The sequence below is a fragment of the Zootermopsis nevadensis genome, unplaced genomic scaffold, assembly GCF_977971745.1.
Source record: "Zootermopsis nevadensis isolate Lab colony 2312 unplaced genomic scaffold, Znev_1.0 Znev_ptg000005l, whole genome shotgun sequence".
Classification (NCBI taxonomy): domain Eukaryota; kingdom Metazoa; phylum Arthropoda; class Insecta; order Blattodea; family Termopsidae; genus Zootermopsis; species Zootermopsis nevadensis.
This window is the reverse complement of record NW_028259137.1, coordinates 2767674-2789378: the sequence shown is the minus strand read 5'-3', so window position 1 is coordinate 2789378 and position 21705 is coordinate 2767674. Positions and strand designations below refer to the sequence as shown.

General features: G+C 35.9%; 2 protein-coding genes across 5 annotated transcripts in view; both read left to right on the top strand.

Annotated features, from left to right (window-relative positions):
- The window catches only part of ssp3 (SCAPER domain-containing protein short spindle 3), a 314720-nt gene extending 308024 nt beyond the window's left edge, over window positions 1–6696 (top strand). The window contains exon 27 of one of the 2 annotated variants that reach the window (XM_087343366.1): window positions 6570–6696. The gene's annotated coding sequence lies outside the window, so the exon portion shown is untranslated. Of the gene's footprint in view, window positions 1–6488 lie in introns of both variants that reach the window. The other variant, XM_087343365.1, reaches the window with a different exon arrangement.
- Window positions 6697–11241: 4545 nt separating this feature from the next.
- The window catches only part of tup (LIM1_Isl and LIM2_Isl domain-containing protein tup), a 172138-nt gene continuing 161674 nt past the window's right edge, over window positions 11242–21705 (top strand). For all 3 annotated transcript variants that reach the window (XM_087343371.1, XM_087343370.1, XM_087343369.1), the window contains exon 1: window positions 11242–11596. In XM_087343371.1, coding sequence (XP_087199497.1) covers window positions 11578–11596 — 19 coding nt within the window. In that variant the 5' untranslated portion in view covers window positions 11242–11577. The remainder of the gene's footprint in view (window positions 11597–21705) is intronic.

Here is a 21705-nt window from a genome sequence, read left to right as displayed (position 1 = left end):
CTTTAACTTAATATTTTTTATAATTTATTAATACCTGCGTAATTACGTATTTTAAATTATGCAATTTGTAAAAAATGTATTTAAGATTTTTCATAAAGAAGACCGCTATTTTATTCAATTATAAATATAATACAGAATGTTTTACATCGTTTAGTCATTATTGACATAACATGAGATTTAAAAAAGAACGGTGAGCTTTATATAGATAATTCAATTAATTTATAAAATTATTTAGAACAGAATTTTTTTTTTTTCAAAATTAGTGTTTGTGCCGAACGAAGGATGTCTGGTCACAGTGTAAGTGATGGGAATGAGATTATGGATTTATTTTTCTCGACTGATTAAATGTTTAAACAGCGTTTCGGAAAATTTCCAATCGACATGTCTGTTTATGTCAGAGTGATATTAGTATATTTAGGTAGCGACTGCTATTGTGAGACTTATAATTGCCGTATTTGGATGCTAATAGTGTCTTTAGCGGAGTGTTTTGATTTTGGACCTCCCTGTAATTTGTCCCCCCCCCCCCCTTGAATCAGCACAGAAAACTCACCAGCCCATAAAAGCACAACGCTCTTTAGAAACCAAAATGTTGCCTAATATCTTTCAGGTTATGTTTACCGTAATCTTCCATCCAGGCGCCCAATTCAAACCTTTGTGTGGATGGTCTATTTGGTTTTTGCCCTGCACGCTGAATTCATTCGTACGTTATCGAAACTGTTGAGACATGCAGACTTGCAACAGTATCGCCCACGGCAGGGATGTCCACACCTCAAAGTAGGCCCGTAATATTCACGACGTTAAATTAATCAACCCAGTAGCTAAATACCAGATTTATTTAACTGCGTCTTCTGGGTGACAGCCGCGCCGAATACTTATGTTAACCAACGTTTCGACAAATATTGAAGTTGCCATTTTCAAGGTGAAAGTCGAAATTATACATTGAACATCCGCGAAAAACTACGGACGAGAATTAAATTGTTAATTTGCCTTCTCAGTGACTCTGTAGTGCTGGAATAAGAATGGTAAACCTAAAGTCATTAAAAAAGTTGTCAGGGGAACCACGGTTCCGGAGAATTAGACGTAAATACGTCTATACGGAAAGGAAGTTTATATATTGGCTTTATTCTAAATATTTCCTTTATACATGCTTTACAATTGAGTAAAGTTTTATTAAGACATTGCTTAATCAACTTGAATTAGTTACGCTTAAGATGGGTCTGTGGTAGCTGAATGTAATGTAATGTAATGTTTTATAGGTAACAACAATGCCGAGTAAACAATTGACGTTTCCAAGGTAACATAACAATGCAGTTACACTTTTTCGTAATACAATTTTGCCGAATGACACTGACCCTAAAATATAGACGTATTTACGTCAAAAATTGAGATATGTTTACTTTTCTAGACTAATCACTGCAGATTCACAGGTTTGATGGTTAATTACTAATTTTGTTTCAGTAAGGAATAACCAGTACAGATGATTAAATAAATAAACGAAGCAGTTAATCGTTAAATTCACAAAACCAGAATTTAAAAAGTATCAACTACGTTTCGATTAATTTGTGTGTTGTAAGGAATAAATTACACAATAATAAAAATCTATACTTATTTGCACTCTCATGTGATAAACACTCTATCAAATTTACGATAAAAGTATTTGACGTTTTGTTCTCCCAAGTTCTTTATTGTATCTGTCTGATACAAATGCACTTAAACAGAGACAGGTCACAAGCCATGTCGTACCTCGGCAAATTTTCTTAAACGTTCAATGATAAGTTGTACACCCCTAACCCGTGTCCTCCTTTATCCGTGAGTAAGGTGCTTTAGCGCTAATCCTCGTGTCTTCTCTTCTACCCTGGTCTCCATTATCTCGTGCTCTGCCCTTAACAGTGTCCTCGCATTGTTCAGCTCCTGTTTCCCAGTGTCAGGAGCTGAGTCCTGTGGTCTTTTCCCCCGTGTTTGAACTTCATGCCTGTCCGGTGACACTTCACGGACGCGTGACCTTCAATACGACTGTCAGCACGAGACATTTCCCTGCAGCTCTACACGTGGAGGCTACGCTACCTTCTGGAACAGTACACAGAACGGTTCTACAGCGATTAAGTGATAAAGTTATTCATTTTATCCTCTGGTAGTTTATCGCAAATTTTTTTAGGTGTTTCTCGTTTCGTTTACTATGAATTTTTTTGACGTAAATACGTCTATATTTTAGGGTCAGAGTCATTTGGCAAAACGTGAAACGAAAAATTGTAACTGTATTGTTATGTTACCTTGGAAACGTCAATTGTTTACTCGGCATTGTTGTTACCTATTATTATTATTATTTAGTGTTCTGTCTGACGACAGGTCCATATGAACAGGATCCTTCCATCCTTTTCTCGGACTGGGACCTGTTCATATACGTTCTTGGCAGATGATCCAGAAGTGGTTTGCCATTGCCTTCTTCTGTGTGTGAATGGAGTAATTGTTGGGATGTCACGGAGGAAAACTCCGCGTTGCCTAGACCACGGCCTTGCCCAACACAAGTTATAAATTTGGGCACCGCCGGGAATCGAACCCGAGACCCCAGGATTACAAGGCCAGCGTTCTAACCGCTAGACCACCGTGTTGTTACTTAGGAAACTTCAATTGTTTACTCGGCATTGTTGTTACCTAGGAAACATTACATTACATTCAGCTACCACAGACCCATCTTAAGCGTAACTAATTCTAGTTAAATAAGCAATGTCTTAATCAAACTTTATCTCAATTGTAAAACATGTATAAAGGAAATATTTAGAATAAAGCCAATATACAAATTTCCTTTCCGTATAGACGTATTTACGTCAAATTCTTCCACTGACAACTTTTTATCCGTATTCCGCCCGGGACGGACATACGCGACACCCTGATGATGGTGGCAGGAAGAATTTCTGAAAGTCGGTACACTTTTTACCATTCTGTTTTTAATCCTTTGTGTTACGGAGTGTAGCCTTGTAGAGTTAATTAGTTTTAGAAAATAATTACGGTAGTTCTGATACGGTTATGTGCTTTGTATGTGTTTTATCAGAACGGTAATATGGTCAGATTAAGGAAGTTACTTGGAAGACGACCTTCAGACACGGAATATGGTATGCTGGTTAATAAGCAGTCGAGACAGTTCGAAAAAGGTTACCTTCCATGTTACGTAACACACAATGAACAAAATACAAAATGTTATATTACGAAACTGTTAAAATGTTTACGAATTACAAATTGGGGTCTGGAGGTCGAGCCATGATAATGTTTTCAGTCCATCTGACGGGAGGGAAATTAATTTTGATGTTCCAGTGCAGCAAATCCTACTTGAGAAGCTAATAGTCGTTAACCTAGTCAAGAAAGTCTCCATCATTTCTTCTTGAAACGTAGTTTGATACTTATTTAACTACTGTAGATATCTGAAGGTTCCTGATAATGACGCGTGAAATTCTTATTTTGTCGTTTAAATTTTTGAATTATAACGTTTCGGAACCTAGGTTCTGCTTCCATCTTCAGGCATAGAAAGATGATAAAAAGCCTGGTATAGATCCACTGTTATAATTTTATAATTTAGACCAGTGGTATTCAACCTGGGGTACGCGAAGACATCTTAGGGGGTACGTGAAATTTAATGAAAATACATATTATTTTATGATAAACGCTAAATAATCAGTAATGTAATTTGTTTAATTTATTTTAGATGTAGATTATATATTATGTATAACTTGAATCATACACCAACAACTTTGTGGGTACAAAGTTGAAGAGAAATTATATCTGGGGGTACGTGAACAAAAAAGGTTGAATACCACTGATTTAGACTATGGACGAAGTCCAGAGTAACAGATTTACGTGAAAGTTGCTCTCTTATCGCTGAGACGAGACAGAGGATGCAAACGTACAAAAATACGTGACCATCACATGATCCATCTTATGAGGGCTTCACTGGAACTTTAACCCTCTGGTCACGTGATTTATACGTGCTTAACTACGTGCTACTGCTTACATAGACTATACGAGGTGCGATCGAAAGGTTTCAAGACTGCGCGTATAAAAACCCGTACACTTATCTCAGGTATTAAATTCATCCATCACCCTCGAAGTAGTTCCCCTGGGAGTGAACACAACGATCCCAGCGCCGCTGCCAAGCCTGGAAGCATCCCTGGAAATCTTTCTTTGTCAGCCTGTCAAGCACCATCTGCGATTCTGCCTGAATCTCTTCTATCGTCTCAAATCTCCTTCCCTTTAGCTGAATTTTCATCTTTGGGAAGAGGAAGAAGTCACACGGCGAATAAGGAGGGTGCGGGATGACGGCCATGGTGTTTGAGGCCAAAAACTGCCGAACTTTGAGGGCGGTGTGCGCTGGCGCGTTGTCATGATGCGTCGCATGTGGAGTTCTTCCTTTAGAATCAGCTGACAGGTCCCATAGCCTATCCCAACAATGTCGCACAAGTCGTTGATGGTACGACGTCGATCTTCGTGAATGGCCTGCCGAATCTTCGTAACATTTTCGAGCGTTGTGCTCGAAGATGGTCGTCCAGAACGCTCGTCATCATCGACAGAGGTTGGACCATTTTTAAAACGTGAATGCCACACAAAAGTTTGTGCACGACCCATTGCGGACTCCCCAAATGCTTGCTTTAGCATTTCATAGGTTTCCGTAGCCGTTTTGGCAAAATTTGATGCACACGCCATTCCGAAATCGCAGGAGGGTCGATGTAATGCACTACCAAAACGCCCGTAACTAAGAAACAAATGGTAATTCGATGATGCCGGCTGGCACACTGATTCACTATGAATGTAGGCCGCACCCCCTAGCGGCAGACGCTCGTGCTACATCCGGTTCGCCCTCTATTGACACAGTCTTGAAACTTTCCGATCGCACCTCGTAGTTACAATGTTAAATAAATTATTTGTTTAAGATATTATTTTGCACTGGCCGCCACTGATAAAACACTATTACGTCATTATAAACCTTGTGGCCTTGCAGCCCATATGGGTACTATAAGGAGAGCGTTGTGAGCCGTTAAACAGGGCATTGCCACTGCTTTGCTCTGTCGTTAGAAGGAATGGTCAACGCGGTCAGTGGCGGGTCTTGATACAAGGGGCCGGATTTGAATTAATCCTGTGTTAGCAAACTGCGTGACTGTTAACGCAGGACAATAATCTTTCTTCCGTTAATTCTGATATGATTGTCACTGGAGTAGGACTGTAATGTAAGTGTTTGAGAGAACATTTTAAGTCGTCAGAGGAGAATTAACGGAACTTGTGATTTGCAGTCAAATGAAGGAGGTTAAGATTAACTTGACTTTTAAATTTTAATCAGGGCGATAAAAATACAAATGTTACCGGCAATGTATAGAATACATAAAGTCAATTAGAAAAATAAGGAATAAATTGTAATGTTAATATTGTTTGGTTGTGTACATTAATATCAACAGTACAACAAGGATTCTCGTGCTTCATACTATTGAATAATGATTAAGGATGGTTAAATAAGCATGCCTATGGATAATATGGACTAAGAATATTGTACACATGACAGATATAATATAATTGTATCAATTGTTCGTCAGAAAATGTCCGGAAAAGTGATGCACCGTAGTTGAGAGGAAAATGGAAAATGTATTCTGGATTTTAATTGGCCGTGATATGTCCTGAACTTCCTGACTGAAACTTTAGCATCAGTGCTGTACGAAACGTCGGTTGCTTACTATGGCAGGTGTATAGTCTTTATACAGTCCCCATGCTGTCTGCAACGTGATTGGACAGGTTAGCACATCAAAATCATTGTACTTATCGCCAGGGGTTGGGTAAAGAGACCCATTTGAAGCCACGCTGCTAATACGTCGAGAATTTATTTATTTATTTATTTATTTATTTACCGTCTGTCGTAACTCTTCTAAGCTGTGCAGTTGATACAGCGTCGTTACCCACAGAAATGAGTTGTTACAACGGCAGTGATATGTATGAATTTTTGAATGAAGATGTCTGTCTTCTGGGTTGTTGAGCCTTGTATTCTGGTAGAAGATTACCGACGTTTCAGAGGTCCTTGCTGCCTCCATCATCAGGGCGATTATCTAGTCTGGTAGAAGATTACCGACGTTTCAGAGGTCTTTGCTACCTCCATCATCAGGGCGATTATCTAGTCTGGTAGAAGATTACCGACGTTTCAGTGATCCTTGCTGCCTCCATCATCAGGGCGATTATCTAGTCTGGTAGAAGATTACCGACGTTTCAGAGGTCCTTGCTGCCTCCATCATCAGGGCGATTATCTAGTCTGGTAGAAGTTTACCGACGTTTCAGAGGTCTTTGCTACCTCCATCATCAGGGCGATTATCTAGTCTGGTAGAAGTTTACCGACGTTTCAGGGGTCTTTGCTACCTCTATCATCAGGGCTATGATCCTCCTCCCTCATCGCCCTGATGATGGAGGCAGCAAGGAGAAACTGAAATCCTACAAATTTGTGAATGAATTTTTTCGACCAACAGAAACTCTCTCTTTCTTGTGACTGGTTGTGGGCAAAGTCGTGGGAGCAGCCATGACCTGAAGTGCCATTGTACTCAGTCCAGGTAAACCCCGCAGACGCCTCGAAGTCCGAACACAACCTCAGACCCAATATATCACCTCGGCGACTGAAAGCGATTAAGAAGAATGTGAAATGCAGACTCAAAGGAACGGAAGTTGTATGTCATTGGCTCTCACCGGCGCCAAGACCTGACGAAGGCGCTTCGTTGAGGTAAGCAGCCTCTACCAGACACGGACCTATATTTCTGTGACTGGCTCCCTCTTCAGGGGAAAAGTGATGTATGTACCTTCAAATATTTGTTTTGTTTTCCCCCAGCAAACACATGCTATTTTAGCTAAACACTAACTACACTAACTTTTGTTTTGTGGATAATTCGATGCAGTCGTCATCACTTATCGTCGGCTGTACATTAATTTACCATCTCTTACATGCTATATCCTACCGACAAAATCGTTTTCAGGTTTTTTTATGATTAATGAGCGTGGATTTCCTTACGTCTATAAAATTAATTTTATTTTTATAATACAAATTTTTACAGAGTTGTATGTTGTAATTCATGAGACTACTCTAATGCAGGCTGTTAACTTAGTCCCTTATGTTTGAAGTCCTTAGATAACAAATACATTATGATAAACTATTAAACGTGCGATTAGATAAACGTCTGATAACGGAGGCGTATTTAAAGAGGCGTTTGCAAGTACGCTAATCCTTTACGTCAGAAATCCAGGAACTGTACTGAAAGATAATTTTTCATATAAAGTCACTTATAGAAGGAAGACTTTTAAATGAGAAGGACAGTTTTGTAAAAAAATAAAATGATAACTAAAAGGCGTACGTAATTATAATTTCAATGCCATTTCGTTCTGAAATTTTGTTAATTATCCTTCATAAGGTAGTATATTTGCGTCATATTGTGAATTAGGTTAATATTTAAATATTTTCCGTCAAATCACAATTTTTTAATAAGATAATAAAATATATAAAATATTTAAAATATCATTTCACGTTCCGCATCGAATGATCGATTTACAAATTGGAACGTCTCTTACGACATGTTTCGGTTATATTTAACCGTCCTCAGGTATAAATTAGATTGGACGGTTAGATATAACCGAAACATGTCGTAAGAGACGTTCCAATTTGTAAATCGATCATTCGATGCGGAACGTGAAATGATATTTTAAATATTTTATATTTTATTATCTTATTAAAAATTGTGATTTGACGGAAAATATAAAAATATTAAATAAAATATTAATTCTCCTTCAATAATCAAGTTCTTGTCTGTTCCCTTCCGTCTTCTTAATCGTCTTGTGAATCATGGGTGGAGTGTTAGCCGTGATAGTCTTGCTAACACTGAAAAATTAAATATGGTTCTTCTTAAGTGGTCATGTGACCGTGTTTTAATTTTCTCTAACTGAATACCGTTTCTCTGTTTCATATATTACTAACATCTTCGTCATCCATATGGCATCGTGGAAAGTGACGTCATTTTATAAAACAACTTAGCATATTCAGGCGTAGACCTACTTAGAGTTTTAAAGTATATTTATCATACCTGTAGGACTTAACGTGTTACCAGGCCTCTGTGTATGTAGCAATCAGCTTCATGAGACCTCGGTTGTTGATGTGAAATTTGTTTTAATATAGTAAAATTTAAAATTATTATTATTATTATTCCTTCGAAGGCAATGATTTACATTTTGTGAATAAAACTTTCATATCGAAGGGCCCATTAACTTTTCATAGAACACAAAGAGACGATTTTATTTCAACTTCTGAACGTTAATTATAACTTTGGTGGAAACTGAAGAGTGTTGAAATATTTTTTTATTTAATTAATTGTAATGTTGTTGTTAACTTTTTTGTTCCCTTGTAGTTATTGACTGATATTAATTCAACGTTAGGTTTGTCCTAACTTGTTAAATAAGGATGTGACATGTTTTGATTCTTCTTACCAGCGGTACAGTTGGAGATTTTCTAAGTTGGGTCGATAGTAAAGGTGATTATTAGTTAATCTGTTGTCAAAAAACACAAAACAGATGAATATATTTCAGAATTCAACAACACAGAATGTCTTACGGGACGGAAAATCCCATGAGAGCGTACACAGAAAGAAATCTCAGGTCAATACAATGTCAGAACAGAGGAAAACATTGCAAGAGAGGTGAGTTCAGAACATCGAAGGCTAACATTCGCATCCAGACAGGAAACTGAATCTGTAGTTTTTGTACGTGGGTTTAGTCGGCCACGAAAATGAGTCTTCCGCCAGAAAACGATTTAATATTGAGTACACTTATCGTTAGGACATAAATTATAAAATTATCCTGTAGGAGTGGATTGAACTAGAGAGGCTATTAATGTTGAATTTGGAAAACAACGTTTGATATGCGTCACGACAGTTACGTGTTTCAAACCTGTAAGAGATGGGTTCAGTTACTTGCCGGTAGAGCTAAAAGTTTAAAGTGAATTTAATGGATACGACATTCTCATGAACAGACTTATCTGGCATATATCACTTTTATAACATAACCTAGAACTGAGAACTCTTCTGCTGTTCTAAAATAGATTTGTAGATATTTTATTAAAAAGACTTGAATTTTGGAAGAAGATTCTCTCAATTGTCAGATTGATTCTTATTGATTGACCTGTAGAAAGGTGACACATCCTAATTTGGACTGTAATTTTGAAACGAAGGTTCTTGCAATAAATATGTCTGTACCAGAGAGTCAGACTCGCGTAAGTCCAGTTATGGCATTTTTTAAAGTTAATACATTGAATTACAATTTAAGTTGAGCCCAGATAATTTTTATCAATATGACGTTAATGTATATTACAGTTTATTGAATCTTCTTATTCTGATGGAAAATGGCCGACTTAAAATCTCTCCTAAAATATAGTGAATGAAAATATTTCATAATTTATGTTAATATCATGTGGACATATTTTTTATGAATAGGTCTACGTAATAATTTAGGTGTTAAATTATTTTTGAGATGATAAAGTTGCGTCATATTGTGATAAATATATATTTGTTTAAATATTGTCAGTCTAATCACAATAAAATTCCTATTAAATATTAAAATATTACCATAATTAACATTTAAATATTTAAAGTATATAAAATATATATTATAAACCTGAAGATAGTTCATTTGGAACTCAAACATATCGTGTGAAAAGTGATGTTCTAATGTAAATCGAACATTTCGATAGAGAACATTATATAATATATTTTTAAATATTTAAATGATAATTATGGTAATATTTTAATATTTAATAGGAATTTTATTGTGATTAGACTGACAAGATTTAAACAAATAAATTATTTTATAGCTATAAGAAGGACGAGTTCGCAGGTTTTAAAATATGAATGCAATGAAATGACTGTACTATACTAAAATTTATGAAGACGGAGGCAGGAAGGACCTCCGAAACGTCTACCAGATTACACGACGAAACAACCCAGACGACAGCGACGTTGGGGAATTTCTTGACTATCTCAGCATGGTATTTGGACAGATTTAGATCAATTTTAGTATAATATTAACTTTTTCAATTATACTCCCAATTCTGTTCTGGTTTTGTGCGAATTTTGTTCTATCGGCACGGATATGTAATCCCATTTTGCGTTAACACGACTAAAATTCTGGACTGCCGAAGTGTTGAAACGGACCCCCAAGTGGCCGGTGGGGGGAGGATTGTCTGTCTGAGTAGGCCTGTCGGAATGACACATTTCCTGTCAGCATGGACAGTCCCACTATTCCACTGTCTGTCTGTCCGTCTGTCGCTTAAGAATGAGATACCTCAGGTCTGTCGCTCGACCGGGGGGTTATAGACTGCATGAACTAGACCCGAGCTATAAAATTTGTATTTGTAAGTTATGAATTCATAAGTTGATATAATTGCGTCATATTGTGAATTAAAATTTAATTATTCGTGTGTTTTTTCCCCCGTCTAATCACAATTGTATATAAATAACTTTTAACTTTACACCTGAAGATGGTTCAATGTAACCGAAACATGTAGTAAAAAAAATGTACCAAATATGTAAATGATATTTTAATATCTTATGTATAATTTTTATTTATATACAATTGTGATTAGACGGGGGAAAAAAACACGAATAATTAAAGTTATGAATTGTTTCGGGATTTAAAAATTCGTATTTATTTTAAACGATGAAAATATTGAGATAGGGGTCTGTAGTATAAATACAAAAAAAATATTAATCTCTCTGCTACAAAGTATCCGCTGTCAGACTCGCTCTGTGAACGCGAAACAGCTCGCAGGAATCCCAGGGGTGTCAGGGGAACGAGGACAGGTACAGGAACTATTTTCACAGACAGAAAATAGTCCCTGTGATAACGTTAAAGCGAATTTAATTTCAAGTGAATTGTAAAATTGCCAAATCCCCCCCCCCCCCCCCTGAAATTAATCACGAAACTCTCGTTTTGGAAATTTTATTACGAACAATCGGAGACGAACTACTTTCTGATTGGCTGGCTGGAACGCGTGCATTTGACTCTTGGATCGATTAAACGTACGTCCCGAGCAGCCATTTTCTTTTCATCTTCAGATGATAACGTCGGGGGGTGGGGTCAGGAGGTGACCAATAGCGATGTCTACGAGGCGGTGCTTGTGGCGGGGAGGGGGGACGCCGCGTCACCGCGCATGCGCCGATCTGCCCTCAGACGTCCGAACGCAGGAGAGTCGACGTCCAGCAGTAGTGATCGGGTGTGCGAGCTGTTGTGACTGTGTGTTGGTGCTGGCACGTGGCTGTTCGGGGTGACCTCTTGTTTCGTTGTTCGGTCGGCGTGGTGGAGCGATCGGGTGGAGGCGGCGGGGGCGGCTGGTGTTGGGGACGGCCGGAGACGTGTGGGGGTGGTGTCGGCGGCGGGGGCGGTGGTGGAGGTTGTCGCCTGGCGAGCAGTCCGAGCCCCGCGACAAACCTGGCGACGGACCATCATCACCACCGCGTGGTGCCTTCCCTCGTGGTGAACATCGGGCCCCAGAGGGGTATCAAGATTTCGCCCATCAAGGCAGATGACATGTCGGAGCTGCCCCAGAGTGAGTACGGGAGAGTCTGGGGGGTCCATCGGCGTCGCCGTGTGACGTTAGATAAGAATTGAAATCAAATTTTTATCCTTTAACCCTTTGAAGCCGAAGCTCGTATTCGTAATATTTACGAATCCAGACCGTACCGCGAAGAAAACACTTCACCTCACCATTACGAAAATCAGCTGGTTAACCCTTTGAAGCCGAAGATCGTCTGAATATTATTTACGAATCCAGACCGTACCGCGAAGAAAACACTTCACTTAACCATTAGAAGTCGAATCAGGCGGTACCACATAAGATTTAACAAAAGAACATCCCGGTCGAAGCCTTAAAAATGTCTGGTCTTATGTAGGATTGCTTTGTCGTGGTTGATTTATTGGAAATTTAATGGTTTTAAAAGTCAGAAAAGTGATATCGTTAGTAGCTGGTAATTAAATTGGACTTAAAATCGTGTTAAATGGAAAATTAAGCCGTGAGTTTCATTCTGTTACTTTGGTCCTGTAACCTGGAATTCGTAGAAAAATTATTTATAAGTCTCATCGAATTTATTTAAAACGTTAATCTTTTGCGCTAGAAACTCTCGATTCCTTTCATCAGCGAACTGAAATATTATAGAACCTTCCACAATTCCCCAGAACCTTATTAACTTACGACACTCGATGGCCTGTTAATTTGTGAAATTTAAAATCGGTAACGATATCTTTCAAATATGCACAGTTTCGATCTTTATTTCTAACTATCGATTTAGTATTTAGGATTACTTGAAGAATTACAGTCTGTTGTATTGTAATCCCGCACATTTATAGGCCTAATTACATAATCTTAATGAGTAGTGAATTTCTGTAGTTATATTAAAATATTCATATTATTATATTCCTGTATTCTTACGTAGTAAAATTTACTTAATAAGCCAGTCGACGTAATTTGTGTTGAGTGAAACTCTTTCAGTTTTCTACACTAAAAGTGTCCTATCTCTTATCCAGTGATCTGTCACACAGTTAATAATTGTTAGGCCTATAAATTTTGATATTGGGTTTAAATCCATACACGGAGGTTTCTGAAACAGCCCCATTTTACGTTCATTGCACATCGAAATGCGTAGGGAATTTTATGTCTACGTAATTTATTCGTACCGTAACACATTTAAATCAATCATTGCCCAGAGATTAGATTAATTATGATAAAGATGAATTAGCTAATTAAATCTAATTTCAGAGCGTTTTGGTGGCGAAATGTTGGTAAATGGCTTGTGGCTGTTAAATTCTTTAGGTTACTCTTTCCTTGTCGATTTGTGGTCGGTGTGATTTGGTAGTCGATCGGTAAAGAGAACCCTTGTTTCATTTGCTCGATGTCAGTCAATTTAGACCGCCTACCCGTTCGGCGTTCGCTCTTGGTCAGTGTTTCCTGGAAAAGAATCAGAGAAATTTAGGCCTGCGAGCTTCATTAATAAAGCAGATTGACCGCCCCTCACTCCGGACACCAATTTGTTAGGCTAAATAGAGATTTTACTCTCTGTGACCCTTCGTCTGACGTGCGGGATAAATCGGTTCTGTTCTCTCCATTGGACACAAAATTTCTAAATGAAGTGTACGGAAGGTATCGGGTAGAATGTAGGACGTTTGAACCTATAGTCTTTGGTAATTGGTTCAATTCGTGAATGGTAGCCTAGATTTAGGGCTAAGATGGTAGAGACTCAGATACGAAAACATTTAAAACCATGCGTAGAGACTTTCGTGTGAGAGATATAGGCGAAGTTCGTGTAATTAAGTTTTAAAAAAAAGGCTTTTACCTCAAAGAAAACAAAAAATTCCTCAATTACAGACATCAGTTAGTCAATGCAGTGAAGGGAAACAGTTTGCTGTCTGCTCTGATAATTACACGAAACGCCTAAAATATATTCTGTATTCAAAATTGCACAGTTTTTGAATAGATTTACTGTTGGATCTTAAAATGTGGAAGTTATCTTAGAAAAATAGACTGTGGATTGGACTAAACTGCCTCGCGGTAGTGCACGATTAAAGATTTCGTATCTTTTTGTGACAATGTTTTCGGATTTCGTAATAAGAATTTCTGAACTAGGCTCCTGTGTGTAATCTGCTTTAAATTTACTTGAGATGGTAAAGTTGCGTCATATTGTGATATAATAAATATATATTATTTAAATCTTGTCCGTCTAATCACAATAAAGTCTTATTAAATATTAAAATATTACAATAATTAACGTTTAAAATATTTGAAATATTAAATGATGTTCTTTATCGAAATAATGTAAATCGAATTAGACGGACAAGATTTAAATAATATATATTTAAATTTACTTGTTAAATCATTTTAAAAACAGTTCTAATAGGCTCTTTGCTCAAATATCTGTAAGAGAATTTTGTCAGTATAGGCTGTAAATGTTACCGGCAGGGTTGTTTTGTAAACTGAAATAAAGCGTACAAATTCCGTGTTTATAATAGGCCTACAACATGCCTAGACCTACAGACTACACTAAACACAGAACACAGGCTACGCACATAGGCATGTTACTCTGGGGGGTTTATTCAGAATTTTCTGTAGACGTAAGAGTTGTTAAGCGTCCAATTAAAATGTTGATAGTGTAACGTACTGAGGTCTCTGATTCATGAGATGATAATGTTGCGTCATATTGTGATGATTATAATTGTTTAATTTTAACCGTCTAATCACAATAAAATATTTTATTAAATATTAAAATATTATTATTACAATTAACATTTAAAATATTTAAAATATATTAAAATATATTATAATGATGCTATTTCTATCGAAATGTTCGATTTACAATTAGAGCATCATCTTTTTCACGACATGTTTCGGTTTTCAATGAACCATCTTCAGGTGTCGCGGAAATATCAGTGACTTGTGCGGTCGAACTTAAGACAAGAAGAAGTTTAATTATGTTTATTCGTCATCAAACGGAGGAAACATTTTTCATTTCTAAATTTCCGATCTGCTTGTTTTTCAAAGTTAGTCTTTTGAGGTTAACTAAACACGATTTTACGAATCGTCACGTGTTTAAAAATCTAATATCTTTAGGTGAATGTTAATTCGTACGTGATACGAGACTGTAATTGAAAATACAGTTTAGCGACAAATACGATTTCACTTTGAGACGCTAGAGGAAAATTCAGTCTTAGGCATGTTCCAAATGTTTGGACGACAACAATAATTGAAATCTACGTTCTTGGATCTGTTCAAATTTATGTAATTACGGGATTATATTCTAACATTAAAAGCATTGTGAACAGTAGGCGTAAAACATCGAAGCTTTAAGCGTGAACGTTGGTTTAAACGTGAAATACAACTGCTGAAATATTTTTGTTTTTCAATTTTGTTGTCTAGTATCTTAGTTCAAACTTTAGACCATATAAAATTGAAACTATAAATCATTTTTCAATTTGTTATCACTTAAGATATGCATCTTTATTACCTGCATTCTGAGTACGTGTCAGTGATGTGATGTTTCATAAATTGAAACGTGTCTACAATTATCTGTTGACGTGCCTAAATACTTCATTACTGTGATTACAAACATTAGTTAAGTCCTACGTTATATTATTAGTTAAAAATATAAACCTTAAAATCATGTCAGTTATTTAATTAAGGATTTTTTCTGTTGTTCTCTCCTATAATTCGTATTTATTTATTTATTGTCTGTAACCAGTTTATAGGTTGATTTCGTCACCAGTGTTTGTCACTGCGTTAAATACCTAAAATTTAGTATTTAAAAATTGAAGTACGTTCTAATTATTAATTTTACGTATTGAACTATTAAATGTATTGTTAGTAATGAGTTTTAGATACTGAACTATTTAACGTAGTTGTACGAACACGTGACAGTGATTGTTAAGCACACAGTAATAGAAACGTAGGCCTATACACGCTTAAGTGATAAGGGTACGTAGAATTTGAAGTTCTGCTGTCTGTAAAGATGTCTTTGTTATCGGTTCTGACGCCGTGTAGACTCGAAGGTAGATAGCCCTGAAGATCGAGACAGTAGCTTATGTTATTTTGAAACGTTGATATATACCCACGAGTCTACAAGTCTACACGGCGTAATAAATCCAAAACAATAGCATCAATGAAGGGATATAATTTTGTTTTATTATATACATTTTTAATCATAACAGGTCTTATGTGGTACAAACAGCGTTAGTAATCGTAGGAATAGTTTCTGTTAGGCTTGTATTAATAAAAGAAAATTGTATCTACTGATCTCACATGCTTCAGTTCATAAATTGAGAATAGTTTTTCGCATGATGGAAATTTACTGAACATGACCTAATTGTATATTAAGTATATATTAAATCTTGTCCGTCTAATCACAATAAATTCTTATTAAATATTAAAATATTACAATAATTAACATTTTAAAATATTTAAAATATTAAATGATGTTCTTTATCGAAATATTCGATTTACATTAGACCATCATTTTTTCATGTTTCACGACATGTTTCAGTTCCTAAAAGAACCATTCTCGGGTGTATATAATTATATAAAGCTTCAAAACGAATAAATAATTTCAAATATAATTTTCATACATTATGCCAGCGTACATTTTTTATCAGATTTTTACCAGATATTAAACGATGTTCTTTTTCAGATTTTTATTCCATTTTTTAATAACACACTCGATGTTGTTCTGTATATATATACATCATGCTCAATGTGACCTAATTGGTTAAAACGCGTTATAGAAATTTAAGAGTGAATGGTAACAGATGGAAATGTGAATTGTAATTCGAATCTTAGATTGTATAAAATTCTAATTAAGATGGCACTACAGCGTTATGATGTTTTGCGGAATAAAAGATTATAGGCCTAAAAGTGTTCTTCGCTGTATGTAAATTTTAATTATTATTGAGCTATCAATCGATAGGCCTGATAGTCGTGTTCTTCCGCAAATGATGGAAGGCTGTGAGGTCACTAGGCGGGTTTCCGAAGTTCCGCAAACTGTTTAAACCCTCAAATTTGTGTTCCTCCTAAATCCCCGATAATTATGTGACTGTCGAACATTTAAATTCATTATTGCTAACATTGAAACCGTCTACTGGAAATGAACTTTTTGTTAGTCTGTGCAGACTTGTTTACATACTAACGAATTTGCAGATTTTATGATTTTATATAGGCTTACTAGGCCTAAAATATATATTGTCTGACCGCCTATCGAACTAACCGAGCTATCTGTTAAAGAATCAGCAAGTACATAGGATTGTTATATTTGTTTTGTAAGTAGCCAGATTTATCCTTTCAATTTGTATGTGAGAATTTGAGCCAGTGGGAAAGTAATTTATTATGTGAAGCAATTTTTCAGTTTTGAATTTTAAATACGATCCCATAAATGCAAAATGATCTCTGCCTTATATTTTATTTATTCGTGTTAAATATACGCGATAACAGAGTTTATAATTAATTAGGTGAGCATAAGTTGTATTTATGCCCAGTTTATGTATCCTATGTCACAAATTTATGATAAGAGCCAATTTAACAACGTCTTTCTTATTGGCTTAACTTGGAATAGATTACAGACTTCAAGCCGTACAATGAGTTAGTTGACGTGGTTAATAATAGTTTGGATACGTATGAATACAATACTGAGACCGATTACAGACCGGGTCACGTGTCTTCGATTCCTGGTGTTTGTATATGAAGGCAGAGTCCGTAAGACCAAATGGTCTAAATAGGACTTAGAAACCCGTCCATTTCTTGTTACAGTGTAGGCAATTACATTGAAAGTTTTATAGAATTTCCCTGTTGGATTCCCAAAGTTAATTGTCGTTTGGATGTTCGATGTTGGTTCTTCAAAACGTTAGTGTAATCTGTTACCAGAAGGTTTCACTACGTAACTACCCAAAGTTTTGGACACTTCTCACATTCAACTGTATCTGCCCCACACAGTGATATTATATTTCAGAATTTAACTGAGGCCGAGATTCAGCCTGTATCACCCTCGCGTTTATGCTCAGATCTCTAAAGGAATATTTTCCTTAACGTTTTCTGACTTAAAAAAACTTTGTACGCATTTCTCGATGTACAACACGTCACGCCGAGCTCGTCACGTTCGGCATAATTGCCTTAATTCAAGACGTGTAGAGCCTTAAACCCATAATCGACACTTTAACAACAGTAATTAACATATTAGACCACATATCTTAAATACGATAATACACCACGGAAATATTTGCGGTTAATGACTGTTAGACCTGTTAGAAGAAGGTTAATTTACAAACTGTTAATTTCTAAGTTTTTTCTCTCACAACTAAAGTTTTGGAAACACAAAACTGTTGGTAAGGATTTATAAAACGTCTAGAAATAGAGAGGGCTATGGGCCTAGTGGGAACTTAGCACCATCAGAGCCTGTAATGCAAAGTAAGGCTACGTTACCATTTACAATCGTAAACAGAATATTCCCTGAAGATGGCTGTCTTCTGGGTTGTAACGCCGTGTTGTCTGGTAGAAGTTTACTATCGTTTCAGAGGTCCTTGGTGCCGTTGGTAAACTTCTACCAGACTACACGGCGTTATAAGCCAGAAGGAGGCCTATCCGTTCTCACCGCCTTGAGAACCTCAGATCATAATAAAATATGCCAAATATATGGCATCCTAATTAATTTTAGTATTTCTGTGTGATTTGTCATCCAAATTCGTTTCAATCTTGTAGGTTACTCTTGTCTGTATGCATTTTTATTAGAGTTTTATTTTGAAGTTACGCTAAACAGTCTGAATATCGTGCCTATCTGTGTCCGAATCTTACGAAACCTTTGTTAGACAGACTTGTGGTTCTTTGATACTATTTGTCGATATTACGTAAGCGCGACTTGGATTTGCATTGAGTGTCTTAGATTCTGAAAATCGGAAATTATGCCAGTCACAGATTGAGGGAAATTGGCCAGAGTCATGGATATTTCATCCTAACGCGTAGATTAAATTGAATTTATTTACGTAAATGGGAGAGAAAATACAAATTTGTGTTTAAGAATCGCGTTGTATGGCAACTTCAAATTTGATAACTGTGAAATGGTATCAGACGCTATCTTCCCGTCTACACAAATAATAAAATTAATGTTGTAGGACATTAGCGAAAAGCAATTATATAAAATGATTAATGTGTAATTAATATTAATTAAAGTGGATATAAAATTGTGTAACATTACAGGATGTGAGTAAATAAATTTATGGAAACTCAGTAAAATATATGCATAGCTCGTGTATATGCATCGCGTTGTGGTGTGAGATAATATAACTAGTTATCGAATTGAAGATAAGTAACACGGAAATAAAGGAATAATTAAAAGGTATAAGTGTGTTAAAACGTTTAGTTCTGGAAACAAAAACATAGAAAATTTAAACGTATTAGTAATTTTTTTAGACGTAGGGCTGTAAGAGTTTAAAGACTTGTATTTGAAATAGGTTTTAAATTTTAAGAAAATGCACAAAACTGAGACATGTGGATGGAAATTTTAATCGAAATTGTGAAATTTACAGTGGATCATTGATGGATTTATTCCCCCAAGCGTCATTTTGAAATTAGTGTAATTTATTTCAGAGTACGTAAGATAAGTTATTAAGTTGAAACGTGTTCACCTTGATATTACCATATTAAATATAAAGTGTGTGTAGAACAGTACACAATATTACTGCTATAAATATGCAAATAACGTCTAACTAGCTACCTTATTTTCACAACAAGACAAGATCAACTTGAAGAATATTATAAATAATTCTTTCATGCCTTAAATTTAGATAACTTGCATAAGTTATCAGAAGTAAGAATTACAGATTTTAATGCCAAAATAAAGAAATAAAGAAGGCTTGAAGAAACATCTCTACGTTACATTATTTGAAGCTTAAGGTCATGAACTTTCTGAATAGACCACGGCCTGCCGTCTCCACCTACCTTGTCAAAGTTTTACCAAAGTGTGAATTAAAATTATGCATTTGGTAACTTAGAATGTTCATAAGGTAGTATATTTGCGTCATATTGTGAATTAGGTTAATATTTTAATATTCTCCGTCAAATCACAATTTTTAATAAGATGGTAAAATATAAAATATTTAAAATATCATTTCACGTTCCGCATCGAATGATCGATTTACAAATTGGAACGTCTCTTACGACATGTTTCGGTTATATTTAACCGTCCTCAGGTATAAATTAGATTGGTAAATTTAAAACTCGAATTACAATCATTTACAATGTTATGCAGTTTATTGAAATGTTCTTATCAGATTACTCTTATATATTAGAACGAAGGTATTGTTTTTTATGTGGTGTGGTTCATCTGATGTTCAATATTAGTCTGTAAAGCAATGATTTAAATAAATAAAACATTAATAAATATGGAGTAATATAGAAAACAAAATGTTGGGAGTAAATAAATAGTAGAATTTATAAGTTAAATTTATTTTATTATCTTATTAGAATGTTATATAAAACTATTCATAAAAGTGTCATTGAAACAGACAAATCTGTAACATTTAAATGACGGTTACCTTAATGTTTGTAGGCCTAATTCAGTGTTTCAGGCATTCTGGTTGGTTTTAACAAAATTATGTAGCCGCAGGGCGACATACTGTGTTGTGTCATTAATTTTAACGGGATTTTTTTTACCTTTATATTTCGAGGTCACATTTTCTCGGTGATAAACTTTAAAACAAGATAGGCCTTCGACATAGCTTATCAGGAAAAACATTTGAAGGACTTACGTACGTAAATAAGAATGAACAAAGAACCTTGAGTTCTGAATGGAATATATGATATTCTGTCCCTTTATATGACGAGACTGGACACACATATTTTTAATTTCGTTGTTTACGTGTTTGCAGAATTTATTCGTTTTGGGGTTAGTTTTTGTAAGATGAAACTGTACTTCATTTATTTTGAGATCTACTAGTGATGAGACAATTGTAAGATAATTGCCACATCATTTAGAAATTCTTTGAAATTCACGATAAATTGTAAAATAATCGGTAGTTGGGACTATATTTTATCTTTTGTGCGTCATAATTATAAATCATGTTTCGTGGGCCTATATTATTTTTAATACGTTTCTTATCCTTACCTGCGTTTAACGGGAACAAGGTCACTTGAATCTTTTTATAGGAGCGGACAAAAGATTCTGGAAGACAAGACTGAAACTTGTTATATCTTTTTTGCATTTCCCAGATAGCACGTAGTTGCACGCGTAGGAAAGTTAAAGAGTTGTAAGAATTATCAGGTCTGGCGATTACTGATAATTAAGTCATATTTTGTGGAAACCAAAAATTGCAGTAGGCTACTTAATGAGGTTTTCTCTACGTTTATGACTTAGTCTCCTAGGTAGTTGGTAACTTTTCGGAGTAAAATAACTCCTGATTCTACAATATCACATTTCAGAAGACTAGAATCCAGAAGAATTTTCTACTTTTCACAGGAGCGATTCATCTTTAAGTTAGCTTAATTTTAAGAACGTTAACGAACTATAGCCTACTTAAAAGTACATTTCTTGAACATAACTTCCTCCGTATGTTAATAGAGGAGATACATGTTCGTGGTGGGCAATGTGTGATTATACGAATAAAAGATGCTAATTGAAATAATTAGGTTACAATTGTCGTCTTGCATCTTCTGTACCATGTGGCTCAAGAGGAATTCTCGCGGGCAAACCAATGCCCTTTCGAAAGCTTACTTAGCACCCACAGACCTACCGTTGGTCAGCCCAGGTCTACATAGACCTCTCAGGATACCTTGAAAATTAGTGTCAAAGTTAATAGGACAGGTGCAAGTGTCTTTATACGCAGAAGATAATTTTGAGCTCATTAAGAAATAGTAATGTTGACGTCAGTAAGTTTGCTTTGTGTATCACAGCACGGCCCTCCCCAAATAAACTCGAATATGAATTGAAACTTTAGGAAAATTGGCATATGATTATACGAGGTGCGATCGGAAATTTTCCAGACTGTGTCAATAGAGGGCGAGCTTCTGCCTTTAGGGGGTGCGGCCTACATTCATAGTAAATCAGTGTGCCAGCCGGCATCATCGAATTAGCATTTGTTTCTTAGTTAAGGGCGTTTTGGAAGTGCATTACACCGACCCTCCTGCGATTTCGGAAT